This window comes from Mixophyes fleayi, chromosome 2 (genome assembly GCF_038048845.1).
Source record: "Mixophyes fleayi isolate aMixFle1 chromosome 2, aMixFle1.hap1, whole genome shotgun sequence".
NCBI lineage: Eukaryota > Metazoa > Chordata > Amphibia > Anura > Limnodynastidae > Mixophyes > Mixophyes fleayi.
Genome location: NC_134403.1, coordinates 358,330,119 through 358,350,951, shown reverse-complemented (window position 1 = coordinate 358,350,951; position 20,833 = coordinate 358,330,119). Strand labels below are relative to the sequence as shown.

The 20,833-nt window shown below is 41.0% G+C and overlaps 1 protein-coding gene across 2 annotated transcripts in view; it reads left to right on the top strand.

The window, feature by feature from the left end:
* The first annotated feature begins 400 nt into the window (after positions 1–400).
* Positions 401–20,833, top strand: part of RUNX1 (RUNX family transcription factor 1) — a 201,841-nt gene continuing 181,408 nt past the window's right edge. The window contains exons 1-2 of one of the 2 annotated variants that reach the window (XM_075197222.1): positions 401–495; positions 677–772. In XM_075197222.1, the coding sequence (XP_075053323.1) occupies positions 715–772 (58 nt within the window). In that variant the 5' untranslated portion in view covers positions 401–495; positions 677–714. The remainder of the gene's footprint in view (positions 496–676; positions 773–20,833) is intronic. The other variant, XM_075197220.1, reaches the window with a different exon arrangement.

The following is a 20,833-nucleotide window of genomic DNA, read 5'->3' as shown; positions in this document are numbered from 1 at the left end:
ACTTGTGGCTTCCGCTCCATCAATGAGGCTTATCAGAATAAGTTGTCATTTCATTAACCACAAGCATCAACAATAGAAGCCAAGTTGTACAACACCAGTCAGGATTATTTGCATAATAAGGCACTGAGTCATTTTTTTTTTCTTTCTTTTAAAAAAACCATTCTGTGCTTTGGTATTTCGTAGCCTAAACCAAAGGGAGGGCAGGTGGGTTGAGAAAGACGTTGCTAACTGTACATTCAAGAAAACACAAGCTACATCACCGTAGTCACGTGATTAAGATGAGCCAATAAATGCGGATTATGAAAAAAAAAGAGGAACAGTTATATCTGTTTTTTGGTTTGGTGAAACACTTCTTTGGGCCTCAAAAACAACCACATTACCGCAAGCTGTGTGCAAAATAAAAAAGTCACACACGACTGGATCCGGGATATTGGTCAGCAAAAGAGGACACATCACTTTTTTTTGTTTGACTGGAAACCACAGTTTCATAGATTGGTAAGCATCACAAACCACAGCCAATGAAGTGAATATTTTCATTTATTTTGAATTTTCACTTTAGCACAAAGGCTTTTGCAGTGCACTGTGGAAATAAAATGCTAGAGAGCACAATTTAGCAGGATGGGTGCACCATGCTTTCATTTTCTGAGGTAAAAAAAACAACTAATTGATCTTTCAGACACTTTTCAAGACACAGGAAGTGCAAGAAAACCCTCTATGGCTTCAAACAGCATCTTCGATACCTTTCCTTTATACCCGCCTGGTTTCATAAGAGGTGAGTGCTTCTCTTATGCATTTTTTTCTCTGCAAGATTGCATTGCAATATTTATATTAATAATAATGACATTTTGGCTTTTCGGCATTAAATTGCAAGCTCTATAGGACAGTTGGTATCATCTTGTGTTTTCTTTCAGACATTGTTTTTATGTGAGTCTGTATTACCAACTACTTTGTATGACATTGTGGGAAATGTTGATATTTATCGCTAATATATAATGCGGTAATCAACTTATGGCTCTTGTTGGGAGTTGTAGTTCCACAGTTGAAGAGTCGCATGTTGCCTGAAACTAATCTATAGTAATGTTACCATAAATAACCATATACACATTTGTGAACATGTAAATATGTATCCGCATATATGACATAAATTGCTAAAAATTATGTATCTGTATTGTTTTGCAGTATTTTTTATATCCATATAATTACCAGTTGCAGCGGTGTGATGTAAATTAGTATTGTTATTATTATTATCACTTTCAGTTTACTTACTGATTTGTAATTGACAATACAACAGCAGGAAATTTTACTGTTTTAATTTAAAGCAACAGCCATCAATGAAATCTGTATATGAGCTTTGTGTGGTCTTATGACCATTGCATCCCGTCTAATAATATCTATGCCTACTTATTTGTGTTGATTGCACCTATATATAATTAGAATGAAAATAAAGTTAGCCTAGTGAGTTAATTAAAAAAAAAAATCAATAGGAGTTTTTATCACGGGGTTCTTTGTAAGGTCTCGATGACGATGTTGTAATCAGCCGACACCGTTTAATTACTGAAACCTGAAAGTTGCATAGTGCAGATCAGGAGACGGGTCGGTTGGTCTCAGGCAGCTGAGAGGAAAGTTAGGAGAACAATGGAGTACGGTAACGTGGTAACTTCTACCTCATGTTAGTTCAAAGGAGCCCAGTCTGGACCTATCGGTGTCTGTTTTTATAAATGTGTTTACAAACGTGTGGTGTTATGCTCTATGCATTTCTTACAGTACTGAATTGTGTTTGTTCTTCAGAATTTGTGTCGGTAGAAAGTGATAACAATTAGGTAATTATTCTTTCTTATTATTTGTGGGGGTTTTATAGTGAGGCGAACCTATCAGTGATGTCACAGAATTGACGCAGCATTAACCTGCGCCAACACTATGGGGCCTATTTTTCAAGGCTTAAACAACGTGGAAAATGGCTTTTTCCGCATGGTTTTGCCATTTTTAGGTATCACCTCTATCTAACAAAAGCCTAACGCAGGATATACCATAGATATCTCCCGCATCAGGCTAAGTTTCGCATTAAACCGCAATCCCCCTAATTTTCAATGGGAAATTCTGTATGCGCCAATTTAACAAGCTCCAGACCTGAAGACCCTATTTGTGGCCCCTTTCTGCTCTCTCCACCGGTAACCACAGCAAAATGGCTTTAGTTCGCGGGTGCGCAGTAAGACTCCCGAGACTATGCCCTGGATGATTTTTTAATAAATGGCAGCGAAATATCACCCCTTATCGCAATTATAAGGATGATATTTAGGCGGGGGGGGGGGGGGGCATATTCAGCCACTAGTAGTAGTAGGCCCCCATATGCATCTGCCATGGTCACGTGCTGCTATTTTCTGAATTCGGAACTTTCCATATTCTGCCATTTGTCTCCATCGCTCCTCTCAAACCAGCACCATCCACTCCCATTGCTCCCTCTTAAACCTTTCTCTCAGGCTGCTCCTTACCTAAGCAATTATATCCCTCTTCCGGTGTGTCACCGTCGGTCTTTAAACATACTTGCCAACTTCTTCTAGTAGGCGTCCGGGAGCTGCGGGGGGAGGCGGGCGTGTGAGGGGCGGGGACTCGAAAATCTAATAATTTCCCCCCCCCCGTGATGTAATGACGCAAACGCACTACTTTACAGCGGGGTCGGGGCTAAATGCTGTGATTCCCGGAGAATCGCGCCATTTGGACCTAATTCTGCCCACTTCACTAGGATGTGGGCAGATGCAAGAGACTGCCATACACTCCCAGGAGTCCAGGAGACCCACCCCAAATCCGGGAGTCTCCCGGACATTCCGGGAGAGTTGGCAAGTATGTCTTTAAATCTAAACTGAAATCCTATCACCTGTTTTGTTAGCAGTGTTGCAAAGTCCAATCATGACTGTAGTTAATGTACTTTCATCTGTAATCATCAGTTTACATGTTTTAGCATTTTGAACTTTCTATATCATCATCACCATTTATTTATATAGCGCCACTAATTCCGCAGCGCTGTACAGAGAACTCACTCATATCAGTCCCTGCGCCATTGGGGCTTACAGTCTAAATTCTTTAGCACATACACACACACACACACACACAGAGAAAGAGACTAGGGCCAATTTAATAGCAGCCAATTAACCTACCAGTATGTCTTTGGAGTGTGGGAGGAAACTGGAGCACCTGGAGGAAACCCACGCAAACACGGGGAGAACATACAAGCTCCACACAGATAAGGCCATGGTCGGGAATTGAACTCATGACCTCAGTTCTGTGAGGCAGAATTGCTAACCACTGAGCCACCGTGCTGCCCATCTATCTGTCTGTGATCGCCTCCCAAGCAGGTAGACATTAAGGTGTTCTGGATAGGGACCTTATGCTATAGGCTTGTAACTTGCTGTAATCATTGTTTGCTGTATTTGGTGTAAGTCACTATGTATAGTATGTTGATCTACATAATATAGGGGCACATTTATCATTTAACGTTAAAATAGAGAAATGGTTATCAATCCTTATCGGACGGATAAGTATTGATTCATTTCTCAAATTTATCAAAACCGGAGTACAGAAACAGCAGTCCCGATAATCTGCTGTTTCTGTGAAAAAAAAATCATACTTACCTGCCTCTTCGGAAGCGCTGTCTTCGGGTCTTCTCCTTACTCTTCAATTGCGCATGCGCACACAGATCCCCTCTCTGTCTCTGCAACGATAGTTGCAGAGAGAGAGCTGTGAGTGACAGGGAGGGATCATGTGATCCCTCCACACATGCGCTGTCCAGCTCTGCTCTCCGGAGCAGAGCTGACAGCATTAGATTTCCTCATGTACGCCAGCTGCAGCTGGCGTACATTAACATGACAAGTTCCCGAAAAAAATGTTTTTTCGGGACTTGTTAGATTGCGGCCAGGAGCAGTCACCATTCTGTTGAATGGTGACTGCTCCCAAAAACAAAGAGGAGTGCAAAGCAGCAGATATCCATGATATCTGCTGCGATGCCCCCTTAATAAATTTGCGGAGGACACTGTGGGACCTTAATTATCCGTTAAAAGCACTATCGTGCTTTATTAAATATGCCCCTAAACCTGTATATACATTTACTTAGGATACTTGTAGCGATGACAGAAGTGTTACATTTCGAAAAGACTTCTCTCCTTGTTTGTCATACTATAGCAGGGGGGTTTCATGCGGCTGTCGGATGTAGTGATTGCTCAGAGCCATGCCATCAACAGATGTCCCTCAGCCGTAGCATAATATGTGTGTTAGTCAATAATTATTATTACTAAGCTAGCAGAGCTATGCAGAAAATCACTCAGCTGCTAAACTGAATCATATAAACAGAGGTTAGGCACAAACCACTGTCATGTTCAACGGGAGAGGTGTTAGAGAAGGGGGGATGGGGGGGGTGCACGTTGTTAAGTTTTCCTAGCTGAAAATAAAATGTCTTTAATAAGCATTCGAGCCGGATTTAGCAAAACTGAGTCATGTAGATGTGAGTGATCCGTACATTCTTCAGGGTGTCTGTCAGCCGGCAGGAAGAGGTGAAGTAGTGTTCACAGTTTGTTAACAGCTTACAGGACCAACGTACACTGAACACTTATCACCCACCCCCCAATGTACCATATACACATAACAAGGTAGACGTGTCATTTATCCAGGGATGAACAATGTAAGATTCAAATTGAAAAAAGCCTGGGATAGGTTTACAGTTTGTGCTAGAGATATGTATGAAGAATGAGACCCTACTAGGAATAGGAGTAGGAAAAATAAAATAGATTTAGTTTACATTTTGCACTACACGCACAAATTGTGCTCCAAGTCATTTGGCAGCTATGACTGCTGTCATTGTTTGTGTTATTATTATCCTTTATTCATATAGCACTTAATGATGACAAGAGAGACCTGCTCACCAGAGCTTACACTCTAAAGCTGGGTATACACTTCAGAAATTTCGCCCAACATTTTATGCCGAGCGATGTTACATGCGATCGATGGTCCGATCGCTCGGCCCATGGACTGCATACACACTAGCCTTGTTTAGGACGATAAAGGGAAGAGCGGACGTCCCTTTAGCAACTTTTTACAGCCATGTTGTCGTGAGCAATGATTGCAATTTCGTACACATCGGTCAGAAGTTTATACACACTACACAACGGAAACGAGATTGGAATGAAAATATTAAACGGTACGACCAACCAAATGAGGCGATAATCGTCCATTTGGGCAGACTTTCGACCATCGTGTCACTGCACACACTGACCCGACTTTTGAACGAGCGGTCGTATGTCGGCTGATTGAGCCGATTATTGGACGAAAACCGTGTAGTGTGTACCCAACTTAAGGATTGTGTCGCAATCAGCCACAGGAAATCTTCTGGATTGTAAGTAATCTGTTTTACAACCTTACACAATCTCAAAATCCTTTGCTGCTTCTGTGTGTAATATTGTATCATATGTTACTCTTTACTGATCTTTATGTTTTTTCTTAGTTATGGTTGTAAATGTTACATCTTTTTAATACATTGACAGATGCAGCCATGAGTGCGACTGCTGTAGAGTGAGTACGTTGTGTAGTGCAGGTATAGGTGAGATTAGGACTACCTACTGACCTACTTACCTCCAGCAATAGTATTATGCTCTGTATTATGTCCTGTTATAGCACCATTACATGCCTACCAACATTTGGCAATCCGGGATCGGGACAGGGGGCGTGGCTATGTCACCGTGTGGGCGTGGTCATACACTCGTGGACTGGCCTATCGCTTGTGAAGTGCTCGGATGCCCCATACTCTCCCTCCTAACACCCTGTGAGGGGCTCCCTTGAGTCATGGGGCCGATGTGCGCTGCACATCTTACACGCATGATATAGACGCCAGTGCTTGGTCTGTAAGTTGAACTATTTGCAGACCTGTTCTGGTTGTTGCCCCCTCTTCTGGCACTAGCCCCTTATTAGCAGCAGCAGATTTATTAGACCCAAGTATGGCAAACATGGGAACAGGAGTAAGGGGGGTTAAGGATGTGAGGGGAATATACACAATATAAACAGTTTCTCCACCAGCAGAGGGCAGCAGAGAACTCAGAGTAAGCCAGCGCTATGCTCTGCCTACTCTAAGCAGTCCACCTCCTACTGGGCCTTATGAAGGACATAAACCGGACCAGTAAGGAAAATGGACGGAGCTACTGGTACAGTTCACCCCTTTCTCACATGTGTCAGACCCCCACCCATCCTCAGCATGTAACAGGAAGTGAAAATAAAAACCATTGTACCAAATGAGACAGTACATATCATCATCATCACCATTTATTTATATAGCGCCACTGATTCCGTAGCACTGCACAAAGAACTCACTCACATCAGTCCCTGCCCCATTGGAGCTTACAGTCTAAATTCCCTAACACACACTCACACACACAGACAGACTAGGGTCAATTTTGATAGCAGCCAATGAACCTACTAGTATGTGTTTGGAAGAAAACCGGAGCACCCGGAGGAAACCCATGCAAACACGGGGAGAACATACAAACTCCACACAGATAAGGCCATGGTCGGGAATTGAACTCATGACCCCAGCGCTGTGAGACAGAAGTGTTAACCACTTAGTCACCGTGCTGCTACATATCTGCGTTTTTACAAGCGCTCTACTTGCATGGCGCTGCAGAGTGTTGTTCTTGACTCTGTTTGTTCCATTTCATCTTCCGCGTGCCATTGCAGTTGAAAACTTACATACATCTCAATGGGAGGGCACCGTAAACACAATTATGTACGGTTGAGGTGACTTTTACCTGTATGTTCCACACGTGTTTGACTTGAACCAGGTGACAGCGTCCTGTTTGCTCACAGAAACATTTAAAAAAGCATAATAAATACCTACAAGACACATGTTAGCCATATATGTAGTTTAACGGAATGCGGTTTATATGTGTTTTTATTTTCGAGAATATAAACGCATCGCAAATCGCAGCAGGCCCAACACAGATGATCATTCACACAGCACAGGGTATGTACTAAATAAGACGGTATCCAAAAGTTCCCATAAGGTCAAAAGTTGAATGTCTTGTGAATAGGCTGCATCCTCGTTGCTGGGCTAGACTTGTTGTCTTCCAAAAAAACACAGAACAAAAGCGATCCTGCACTTTCAGGGAAGAAAAATAATCATTTCCAGGCCAAACTGTTCTCACCCGTAATTTCCAACGTGTTGTTGACTCAGGACGGACCTGAAGAAGAAACATTTCATCCAATAAAATTTATGGCACTTTCGCTACCAACTCACAAAATATAAGTTAGGTGAAAATAACAAGTTTATTTTCCTTTGCCTTTAACTTTATCAGTCTATGCAGTTGTCACAGAGGAAACCCATTATTCTTTCACGAGATGATAGCATGCAAGGCTTGTAGGAGAGAAAGGGCAGGGACGAAACAAACAACCCGAGTGACTGTTGACAAGCAGTCTGATATATTAATTGCCTGCGGTCTACCGCAGAGGGTCCAGGGTCCTATCACACGGGACCATACCCTCCTCCACCAAACTATTTTCTTACCATGTGCTCCTTATTTCTTACCATGTGTGAGTAAAGTACAACATTTCCATGTTGCTTTCTGTAAATAATAATTCTCCTATGCTTGGCTTAGACCAGTGGTCAGGGAACAGGGGTAAATTACCCCAAATGGGGTAAAAATGAAATTCCTGGGGGTAATGCTGCCGATTCACATGCTGTCAGTTGGATTCATCATCATCATCAACATTTATTTATATAGCGCCAGAAAATTCCGTAGCGCTTTACAATTGGGAACAAACATTAATAAGACAATACTGGGTAATACATACAGACAGAGAGGTAAGAGAACCATGCTCGAAAGCTTACAATCTATAGGACAATGGGAGTTAGAAACACAAGGGCATGTGCTACATCATATTGCACAATGGACCAGCCAGACTACAAAGGTAAAAGTACTGAGTGGGCTATGTGCGTTGCAATGTTGGTCAGAGGGTCGTTGTCTTGCGTTAGCAGTGTAGAGGATGGCAATAGGGTAATCTAGGGAAATTAAGATTATGGTTGAGGAATATCATAACCTTGTCTGAAGAGGTGGGTTTTCAGTGAACCCTTGAAGGTTTGAAGACTAGAGGAAAGTCTTACTGTGCGAGGGAGGGAATTCCACAAAGTAGGTGCAGCCCGGAAAAAATCCTGTAACCGAGAATGGGAGGATGTGATGAGAGTGGAGGAGAGACGTAGATCTTGTGCAGAACGGAGGTGTCGAGTAGGGAGATATTTCGAGACAAGTGAGGAAATGTATGTCGGTGCAATTTTGTTGATGGCCTTGTATGTTAGTAGAAGAATTTTATATTGGATTCGTTGAAATACAGGCAGCCAATGTAGAGACTGACAGAGTGGCTCAGCAGAGGAATAACGGTTTGTAAGGAAAATCAGTCTAGCCGCTGCGTGCAAAATAGATTGTAGGGATTCAAGTCTGACTTTGAGAAGACCAGTAAGGAGGGAATTGCAATAGTCGATGCTGGAGATGATGAGTGCATGAATTAATGTTTTTGCGGTGTCTTGTGTCAGATATGTGCGTATTCTGGAAATGTTCTTTAGGTGTAACATAGGTTCTTTTTATGTAACATGATTTAGATATAGAGTTGATGTGGGGAATAAACAACAGTTGTGAATCAAGGATTACACCAAGGCAACGAGCTTGCGGGATGGGATTTATGGTCATGTTATCGACAGAAATAGAAATGTCAGGCAGGAAGCTTCTGTTCTTGGGTGGGAATATTATTAATTCAGTTTTTGAAAGATTGAGTTTGAGTTGGCGAGAAGACATCCAAGATGAAATGGCAGAAAGACAGTCAGTAACGCGAGACAACACAGATGGTGAAAGATCAGGAGAGGATAAATAAATTTGTGTATCATCCGCATAGAGATGATACTGAAATCCAAAGGAGCTTATTAGTTTTCCAAGAGAAGTGGTGTAGATAGAGAATAGCAGAGGACCTAGGACTGAGCCTTGTGGAACTCCAACTGATAAAGGAAGCGGAGCAGAGGTGGATCCAGAGAAATTAACACTGAAAGAGCGATTAGATAGGTAGGATGAGAACCAGGATAGGACAGTGCCTTCAAGACCTAGGGATTGCAGCGTTTGTATGAGGAGAGAGTGGTCAACAGTGTCAAATGCAGCAGAGAGAACCAGGAGAATTAGAAGAGAGTATTGGTTATTATTTTTTGCTGTGATCAAATCATTGACAACTTTGGTCAGCGCAGTCTCTGTGGAGTGTTGAGAGCGAAAGCCTGACTGAAGAGGATCCAATAGGTTGTTTGCTGTAAGAAAGTGTGTGAGGCATGTGTAGGCTATTCTCTCGAGAAGCTTGGAGGGGCATGGCAGCTGGGAGATGGGGCGGTAATTTATGAGAGAGTTAGGGTCAGAATTCTGTTTTTTTAAAATGGGAGTAATCACTGCATGCTTGAATATAGATGGAAAAATACCAGTAGAAAGAGATAGATTACAGATTTTAGTTAGAGGGGGAATGAGCACAGGAGACAGGGACATACCCATTTGTGAGGGAATGGGATCAAGAGGACAGGAGGTAGAGTAGGAAGATGAGAAGAGAGTAGAAACATCCTCTTCATTTGTGGGATCAAATGAAGAGAGAGTGTCACAGGGTGCTACAAAGGAATTGAGCAGATTGCTTGTCAAGGGAGATACCATTTCAAGCCTGATCTTATCTATTTTGTCCTTGAAATAGGAAGCAAGATCCTGTGCACTGATGTTAGTTTAAGGATTTGGGGCGGGAGGATTCAGAAGAGAGTTAAATGTGTTAAAGAGGCGTTTGGGGTTAGAAGCCTGAGCATAGATGAGAGATCGGTAGTATGCTTGTTTAGCAGTGTCCAGATTGTAGACCCCTTTAAATGTGAAATTGCTGTTGTACCAGAAGAGCCTCAAGGGTTGGCAGAGGCACTTCTTGAGCTTTGATGTAATAATGAAGCACGTATTGCATTTGAAAACAAAGCAGATCTGTCATATTTTTGGATGTCAACAGCTGCAAAGGCATTCACATGAGGAGGCAGTCAAAAAGTTGCTGCCTTTTGCAACAACCTACCTTTGCGAACAAAGATTTTCCACTCTAACGAACATAAAAACAAAGCAGAGAAATCGATTGGACGCTGAAGACTGTATCCAAATTGCTCTGACATCAAAATGCCCCAATATTGATGCTCTCGTATCAAAAATGAAGCAACATCATTTCTCCAAAACCTGAAGTTTTGAAGTTGAAGCTTTCAAAGAAATTTTGAATAGATTCAATAAAATTTTGAATTCCAATAATTAATAATATATGATTTCCTTCCTTTCAAATCAAGGGGGTAACGTCGGCGTATCTAATTATATTTTACTTTTAAAAGGTAAAAAAGTTCCCTGACCCCTGGCTTAGACCATAAGGCTTATTTATGAACCCACAATGCGCATATTTGTCTGACAAGTGCACGTCGACTTTCTGGCCCTGGGGATAACCCCAGTAAAACGAGAATGCGCCTCTTTTTTGCAGGTTTTTACGGATGTACCTAAAAATGTGGATTGTTAAAACAGTCGAAATGTCACTTCAAGTTCAAATCAACAATTGCTCCAGGATCGTTCATTTATAAATTTCTGCTTTTCTTTCTCCAAAAATAACAGCTCAGTTTAGCTTCATGGGAGTAAGAAGATATTGTTTCTGCATTACAAGTGTCACTATGTGTACAGGAAAGGACAGCATGTTAGAGCAGTGGTTAGTATTGCTGCCTTACAGCGCTAGGGTCGTGGGTTCGATTCTGACCAGGGCACTTTCTGTGTTTAGTTTCCGTGGGTTTTCTTTGGGTGCTCTGTATTCCTGCCAAACTCCAAAGACATACTGATAGGTTAATTGACAAAATTAACCCTAGTGTGTATGTCCGTGTGGAAGGGAATATTGATTGTAAGCTCCAATGGTTCTCAGTAAAGAGCTGCATAACCTATATGAACTACATAAATATTTGTTATTAATAATATTTCATAGCATTTGCCTAGAAGGGCATTTTTTCTTTAAAGTGCCACTGGAAGGTTAAGTTATTTTGAGGGGAGAAAAATGTTGTGCGACCTCCCTCAGAGCAGACAGCACCCCTTAACAGAGCTGGGGCACTCAACACGGGGGATTGGGGGCTATGGTTTAAAGTTAAGAGCATAGTGCCAACACACAGACAGAGTTACTTTTGAATCACTTGGTTCTAAATGGTTCAATTTTGAATCAGATGGTTCTAAATATACTATGCTGTTAGGACCCTTGATGGTCCCAACAATGTAGTATATTCAGAACCATTAGCAGCCCCGGCGACACCTATTCCTGGACAGACACTTCCACAAAGTCCACCCCTGGACCCTGAAACAGGAAATGCCTCAATCAGTCCAACTTCTCCCAACAGATGGTGCAAATTAATGTGCAGGTACTGTCATATTGCCTCCTGAAAGTCATGCTCTTCCCCTGTAAATGTGGGAGCTCTTGCGCAAAAGTAGCTAAGTGACATCACAAAACATAATTGACAGTGCGCTATTGCATGTTCATAATTAAACCTTGATGTGTGGCTCACCAGTTAATCTGCAACTCCCAGCTAGTAACTGCAGACCTAGAGTTGGCTTAGGCATTACTAAGGACACTGGTGGAATCCGATGGGGGCAGTCACCCCCAAAGGGCGGCTATCTTCATACCTTTAAGTTGAGTCTGAGAGTTCCGATCAAAGGGGAGGAGGGGCGGGACCAACCAATCAGAGGGAAAGGGGCATGGCTATGCGAAATCACCCCACCCCTAAAAAGTCCGACCCTGACTAAGGCCTTGACATAAGTAATTACCCAAATTTCACAAGTCAACGGTGGGTACAAGAGGAGATGCAGAGAGTTTATTTTTAAAATAACATTATGTTAGGACACTGCAGAGTGGTAAAGGTGCATTGTGTTCATACTCGCCTAATTTTCATACAAAAAGAAGTGTTTGGTGCATCTTTTCGCACCATCCAGCAGGCAGTTTAAGGCGTACCGTACATGGTTGCTATTAGCATCTTCATGCCCCTGCCCCCTCTGGGCCTGATTTACACTAATATTCTGCATCATTTACTGGACACTAGTCCATAGTAGACAGCATTTAAAACTTGTGCTACCTCATACTTGCCAACTTTTCCTTGTTGGCTTCAGGGAAATCCTGGGGGAGGTGGGCGTGCGGGGGCGGGACTTGACTAATACATGATTTTGGCCCCACCCCCTAAACGATTGTCACAATTTCGGCCAGTTACAGCGGGCTAAGATGACAAGATATTTGCGTCATTAAACCCCACGCCCGCCACTTATCTATTGTGGGGGGCGAGAACCAGGAGGTTGCCCTGCTCTCCCGGGACCCCTCCCAGAAATGCAGGAGTCTCCCGGACATTCCGGGAAAGTAGGCAACTATGCATTAAAGAAAAGCAGCTATTGAATCTCTAGAGACTGAAGTGTCTTTTACATTTCTGTCTCCATTACTGAAGTCATGTTGTCTTACCTGTCAGTCTTTGATTAAATCTTGGTCTCCATGAAAATGGCCAGCTCCATAGGCATCAATACATGGACATAGGACACAATTTCTGAACTGTGTCATCATGCCATAGATGGTGAAGCCAACCACGTCTTGTACTGGCTCAGAATCAGGGAGAATGCCAGACTCTTCAGGGAGTGAGGGAGATCACCCCTATTTCAGGGAGTCTCCCTGACATTCAGGGAGAGTTGGCAAGTATGTGTTACCTTAGTTATTGCAGTGTGAGTGTAATAAGTTTGTGATTTGTATTATCCCATGGAACTGCTATACAGCAACATACCATCGTATTCAGTACGGAATAAAGCACAGAATTACTATCGGCTGGTTGCCAACATTCTAAAATAGTTTTCAGGGACCCTATGCTACTGAGTCGCTGCCTTTACGCACATGTGATAATGTTGTGGGCGACTGTGGAACGCTACAATCACCATCATGTCTACTGAGATGTGATAAAACATTTTGCATTTGAAATATTCTTCTTTAATTCATGACAACTTTTAAAGCACAGCTAATAAAAATATATTGTAAGAATTAAGATTCAGAAAACTAGCAACATTTACTGGGCAGCTGATTAATATTGAAAAATAGGGACATTACTAGATTCAAGTCTTTAAATCCCAGGTCTGTCCTGGGAAACTAGGGACAGTTGTTAGCTATGCCATGGCAAATAAACTACACAACCGAATCGTAAATGGATATGTTGCCCAAACCCCCTTCCTGCTACCGAAAATACTTTTGCAATGCCACAGTGGCAGGTATATGCAGCACTCGATCACCAATCATCTGCGAGATGCATACCTCACAAAAACTCTAGCAATCAGCACAAACGTATTAGCTTTCAGGATCGGGACTTAAACATATTCAAACCTATGCCACCATGTGCGAATCGGCTTACCCTTTGTCAAACCAAGTAGAACAGGGTCAAGCCAGCTCGAACTTTGTCAAACCAGTCCGCCTTGCTTAAATTTAGCTCAATGTCATTAATTATTCTAAATTTGAAGAAATGTTATCAATTATTTTCATTTTTGTTTCGAATCGACGAACTGGTACAAGAAACAGTTTCCAGTAGGGTTTAGTATTTCTACCGGGCAAGTTTGACATTGAAGGGGCTGCACCAATGCAAGTATTTAAAGGTTAACACAAAGAAGTAGTTATATGAGGCTTTTGTCAACTGGTGGAAGAAAATTGTGGAGACAAATCTAGCTCTGTATAAAACAGAGTTTATACATCCAACTTGTTCTGTGGTCTGTTGACGACAGAGTGAAACGCGTGAAGATCATGAATTATGTGAATATTCAAAAGGGTATGCATTTGATATTTTCATTTTGAAACCGCAAAACCTTTACTAACTAAACCAAACCCAGTTAGACAAACCTTGACTGTCTTGGGAATGAGTCAAGGAGCTCAATAAACTTTACTAGTTACTGGATTTGACTCCTGTAAGCCTAATGTGTGTTAGTTATTTATATAAAGAGTGCCATCTCTTGGCGTCACCTGTACATCGCAAAACTCTCTGCTGACGTGGGAGGATTCTGCCACTAACTAACCCTATTTAAATTATACGACCTCCTGGAAAAGAATACATTGCCTTTACGTAGTTATGTGCATTATAATTGCCATCTTGTATTGATTAAAGAGGAGGTGAAGCCAATAAACTTATCCATAAACTATGTGGCAAAAAGAATATCAAGGCTATTCTATAATACTCCAACACTCAGACGTCAACAGCACTAAGAATGAGTCTCTGAATGAAAGACACGGTGTCAGCCCCCATTGTGGGACAAAGTCTGCTGTGTGGAGAAAGTACTTTGAAACGTCAGCGTTCGACACTAACCACACATCGACAAGGAGCTCAGAAAGCTATAAGCATTATAAGGAACACAACAAAAATTGTCTGTGTAGCAGTACATTGAAAAAAAAAAAAGTTATATTAGATCTTTATAACATTCCTTCCAAATATATAAAAGACCTGTATTTATTTTTTCAGGCCCCGTGAAAGGTTTCTAGGTGGGACTACAGCATTGCTGGAAAAGTAATTTGATAAGTTATGTTTGGTTTAGATGGGGGACCTAAGCGGAAAACTTAAATTGCTCAATTCATGGATTTTTTTTTTCTGACTTAAATTCTGAGTGTGTATGTTTGTGTTAGGTCTTCAGTTTAATGTAATTCAATTTCCTTCATATTGAGTGTCATTATAACTAGGGCATGGGTGGAGAAAGGGAGAACAGGAAGTAGTTATGTTTTTTTATTTGCCAGCGTATGGTTAGAACAACGCACTCTATAATACACACAGCGGAGTTTACTAAAATTCACATTTTTAAATGTATTAAGTACGCATTAGGTATGAGTGCCATGGATGTCTGAATATCCAGAAGGTTGATTTGCCCTAAGGGACCAATAGTTCTATTGTGAGTAGATAGAATGGAGCTACAAATCTTTAAGTAAGGGTTGAAATGAAAAAAAATAGTGATTTAAAAAAAATGTTAGGGCTGGGGTTAAAAAAAATGGTATAAATGACTCAATTTGCTTTTTTCTTCATTTTGTAATAGACGTCATTGTTCAAAAACAACGTTTTAAAGACAATTTGAGCCTTTATTTAGCTTTGGTTTAGCTTCCAACACAATTTTTTGGATATGTACCATGAATAGAACTGAACGCACACAAAAAAGTTATCACATGCTCCTTGTATACTAAAATAGTGAACGTAAAGTTGTTTTGTCTATGTTTATAGTGAAAAGATAAAAAAATATGTTTTTAAAAAAATGTGAATTTGGAATGCAAGACAATTATTTTTACGGTGCACGCGTCACAAAGTGATATATGAAACTGATATATCATCATCATCAACATTTATTTATATAGCGCCAGCAAATTCCGTAGCGCTTTACAATTGGGAGCAAACATTAATAAAACAATACTGGGTAATACATACAGACAGAGAGGTAAGAGAACCCTGCTCGCAAGCTTACAATCTATGGGACAATGGGAGTTAGGAACACAAGGGCATGTGCTACATCATATTGCACTATGGACCAGCTAGAATGCAAAGGTAAAAGTATTGAGTGAGCTGTGTGTGTAGCAATGTTGGTCAGAGGGTTGTTATCTTGTGTTAGCTGAGTAGAGGGTGGTAATAGGGTAATCTAGGGAGATTAAGATGGTGGTTGAGGAATATTATAAGCTTGTCTGAAGAGGTGGATTTTCAGAGAACGCTTGAAGGTTTGAAGACTAGACGAAAGTCTTACTGTGCGAGGGAGGGAATATATGAGGATGCTCACAATTTGATTTATTATTATATATATATAATATGACATATTATAATATATTCTTTTTTTTAGATATTTTTTTCTACAAACCAAACTATTACCACATCAAATACCTTGACCTGCTCAAATGCATATTTGTGTATTGTTTTGCTGAAGAGTATAACTGTAACATTAAGTATACAGTAAATGGGAACTAAAACTGTATTAATACTGTAGTTTTAACAATGATTTTTTTTAAAACTTTTTGAAATGATACAATATACACACCCTGCCCAAGTGTTCAGTTACGACTTTTTCTATACAAAATATTTTCCTTGCTTGTATCTAAGTAGCTGTAATAATATATATAAGACACATTTTATTTAGTAAAACCAGTTCTATGTTGAAATGACATTGGGAAAGTGTTAACTGCAAGCTTCTAGTAAATGTATAATGTTTTAATAACAAAAGATAGTATATTTAATTCATATCAGTTCTAAATATCGGATTTTCCCTCAGACCATATACTGACCAGAAGGCAATAAACTGCACTTAAGAGTCCTAAACAGGAACAAACATTGCATTACCCAGAAGCCTCTTCTCCTGAATGGCAGTGGTTTTTGTGACTCCATATCTGTATGGCTGAATCCTGGTCCATGGAAATGTGTTTTATACTTAATATAAACGTCTTACTTCTCTTTGCCTAGGGCAGACGCAGGCACGTTATATGTACATTGACACTGGTGGGCTGTCCTGTGAGCTTTAAGGGCCACCGGATCAATCAATTAAATTAGGGACACCTGTTTAAAAGCACAGGCAGCAGAACAGCGTAAAACCTAATGCAATTTTAATGGTACGAGTGCCGTCCTGACAGATGTATGTTTATCAATCTTACGACCCCGAATAGATAATTCCTCATGAATATTTGGTACCCGCCCTTCAAGATGGCAGATCCTGAGGGAAACACATCTAAGGGGCAGATTCAATTAGCCGCAATGTTCCTCAGAACATTCAGTCCTCACATTTTCTGATACTACGGTTGAAACCTCTGCTCATTTTTCCTCGTACCTCTATGGGGCGCGAGGAAAAATGACACAAAGGTCCTGTACTCCTTTCTGGGCATAGTTGTGTCCAATGCAGAAAGCACAGTAAGGTTCTGCCATAACTCAATGCAATTAAAACAAAGTCTGCCTGATGATATAAAGTCAGTCTGAAAAAGCACAGGATGAAACTAGAATGAACAGCAATGATTGCTAGGTCATATATGCTGCTGCATAAAAACAACAGGGTGTATGTATGTGCAGGGGCGGGACCGAGCTTCACCAGTTGAGTTGGGGATCTTAGCAAATGGGCACTTGAGTATCGCTCATTTTTTTTTTCAATTGTGAAAATAACTGTTTTTTTATGGCCATTTAATAATAAATGATATCCTTAAGTTGGGTTTTCTCCGAACTCTAAATGATGTCTCTTTCATCATCATCATCACCATTTATTTATATAGCGCAACTGATTCCACAGCGCTGTACAGAGAACTCATTCACATCAGTGCCTGCTCCATTGGAGCTTACAGTCTAAAACACACACAGATAGAGAGAGAGAGGGAGAGACTAGGGTCAATTTCGATAGCAGCCAATTAACCTACTAGTATGTTTTTGGACTGTGGGAGGAAACCGGAGCACCCGGAGGAAACCCACGCAAACACGGGGAGAACATACAAACTCCACACAGATAAGGCCATGGTCAGGAATTGAACTCATGACCCCAGTGCTGTAAGGCAGAAGTGCTAACCACTGAGCCACCATGCTGACCCATCTTGTTAGCATATAAACCTCATTGGAGCTTTGTAACAAGACGGTTCAATGTGGTCCATTATAACCAGAGCAACCAATCAGATGTCCACTTTCCTTTTCCAAATTCTCCAGACAAATGACAGCTTTAGGGGTTGCATCGCAGTTGTGCATAGTGACCCATGTTTTTAAAGAACGCCCACTAAATAGACACTAGTTAGCAGTATTATCCGGCTAATGCGATTAATTTGTTTGTTCTTCGCAGCAAACATCTTATTATCAGTCATTTAATAGGTGCTGAAGTCAATTATTTACCGACATCTCTATAGCCCCTCTCACCAAACTCTCTTCCTCTCGCTCCCCCGATAATGCTCCGGACACTCAATAAAAATTCCATTGTGGGGTATAATTTACAGATCAGATTTCAGGCTGTCGGCTTACTGGAAGAGTCTTGTCCTACATGCTCATTAACCTTTTCCCATCTCTCTATTCCCCCTCTTAAACTTCTTGTTTTCTTTGTCGATGTTTTTGCTGATGTCCTTTAACCACCTGTTGACTAATGATCTCATGTCTCGTACCAATCCCACATCAAACCAGCAATAGACCATGTATTTACAGTCACCCCTTATCTGTATGCTGCTTTTAAACATTAGTTATTTAAGAGCAGCCTTGTAGATTTTTGGGAGATCCGTTTATGTCACGCATCAGCCCCGCACGTGACAATATGACATCATGAATCAGCATTTGTGGACTGTGTACATAGATATGTGGGACTGTACATGTACCGGTTGCTGCTAAAGAATTAATAAAGCTAATGAATTGGACAGGATGCGGGAGAATGGTCTGCTCTCCCGGGAGTCCGGGAGACCTATTCAGAATTCAGAAGTCTCCCGGAAATTCCGTGAGAGTGGGCAAGTATGGATTATCCTTACCTTCTGAACATGTGTGAGAGCATGTTCATAATTCACTGCTGGGTGGTTGCTGGGGAACATGATAATATCATAACTGGTGAGGAGCAGAACAGCAGTGCAGAGGAGGTCAGGATCAGATCTCCCCTGCTAATATCATTATTGGAAAATAATAAAAAAATAGAAATTAATAAAATATTAAAGACATTAAAAAATAGCTGTTCCTTAGAACTTCAATGTCCGGCAGCATGAGAATTATGTTTTACTTACTCTTCTCTATTTACCATCATATAGCATTTTTCCGAAATGAGTATATGGGGTTGTAATATGTGCTTGTAGTAATGTTTTTTGCATTTCACTTCAGCCCCCACATCTTGCCCCCCTTTTCTAAAAATCCGCGCACAGTATTTTTCAAAACCGCATTGCAAAATAATCACTTTATTCCGCGATATTTTGCACATTTTGATGATGAAATTTGATCTTAAGTTATCTAAACTGAACCCCATCTCTACGCCACTGCCGCTGTAGTGACTATAGAACTCCCGCGGTTCGGTTCGTGGACTGGATCACAGTATTGAACATCTATTTTAGGAGAATTGATTCCCTAATCTTTTTATTACTGGTTCAAAAAAAAGAATAGAAAAAAAAGAAGCTGTTTTAAAAAGTTAGAATATTCATTTATTCAATTTTGGTTTAATTTCACACACTTTTTTTAGAGAGAGTTTCATCTCAAAACCAACATATTTAAAAGACAATTTTGTGTTTTCAAAAAAAATTCTTTTTTTATTCAACTCTACTGTAAAGTGTCTCAGATGTGAAGCGTTGAACTTCATAGACCATCGAACTTTGGGTCATAATTTCACTCACCTGTAATATTGAGATTGAGGGCGGGATTACTTGTATAATTATTTACTGGTCTATTTAATTTCCTAATGTATGCGGCGATCAAGAAATACACTACTTGCTGGAAGTGTTGGTCTTACAGTTAGTTGGCCCCTTGGTAAGGAGTTTGGGTGGAGTTCTTTAACCCACTTTAAGTGACTTGTACTCGAGCTGACTGCTTGGGTGTCCTGTTTTTTTGAGTAGAAGCGACAGTTAAAAACATTTATTGCAAGAGCTCAGAAACCACAGGTCTGCAATAGACTGATAACAGTGCCATACAGCTTTTGCAGAAGTTCCGTCCTCATTATAAAAGGAGCTGGAACAAATATATATATATATATTCACACGCACAAGTATCAGGACTTTTTTCCTGTTCTCATCATCTTGAACTCTGACTTCCAGCCACACTATTTCAGTTAGAAACTCATTTTTCATGTTTCACTATGAGCAGTAGCAGTGTCAGACATACAGCTAAATCAGACCTGTCAACCTCCTCCCTGGTGCTGGAGACTGATAAAAACTCTACCCAGACAGGATTTAGCACATAAGATTTTTTTTGCATACCATGTGTCTATAATAGAAAATACTAGTACTAGTTTGACAGTTACCCAACTGTTCCTCTGCACCTCTTCAATGATGCCACACTTTTCGGGTTGGCTCTGAATTCACCAGAATCCTATCCACACTGAGGGGTAGATTTACTAAAGGTTCTAAAAAGGAAAAAGTAGAGGCGTTGCCCATAGCAACCAATCAGATTCTAGCTATCATTTCTCTGATTGGTTGCTATGGGCAACGCCTCCACTTTCCTTTATAGTAGATTTAGTAAATCTACCCCTGAGTTTATGTTCATTGTGGTGTTTGTGGCTTTGTATAGCTGTGTTTTATGCTAATGTATAATACAGATGCAGATTTAGAAGAGTGTGTTGCAGCAAACAGTGCAACATGGCTAAAGGTTAAGTGGAAAATATGATCTCTGACTCGTTTAGCAGTGAGTAAAGCTGGGTACACACTACACGGTTTTCATCCAATAATCGGCTAAATCAGCCGACATACGACCGCTCGTTCAAAAGTCGGGGTCAGTGTGTGCAGTGACAGGATGGTCGAAAGTCTGCCCAAATGAACGATTGTCGCCTCATTTGGTTGGTCGTACCGTTTAATATTTTCGTTCCAATCTCGTTTCCGCTGTGTAGTGTGTATAAACTTCCGACCGATCCACAACAGTGAGTACGAAATTACAGTCATTGCTCACGACAACATGGCTGTAAAAAGTCGCTAACGGGACGTCCGCTCTTCCCTTTATCGTCCTAAACAAGGCTAGTGTGTATGCAGTCCATGGACCGAGCGATCGGACCATCGATCGCTTGTAAAATCGCTTGGCATAAAAAGTTGGTGGAAAATTCCGTAGTGTGTACCCAGCTTTACACAGGGGATTCTGTCCCACAGTTTATCAGTC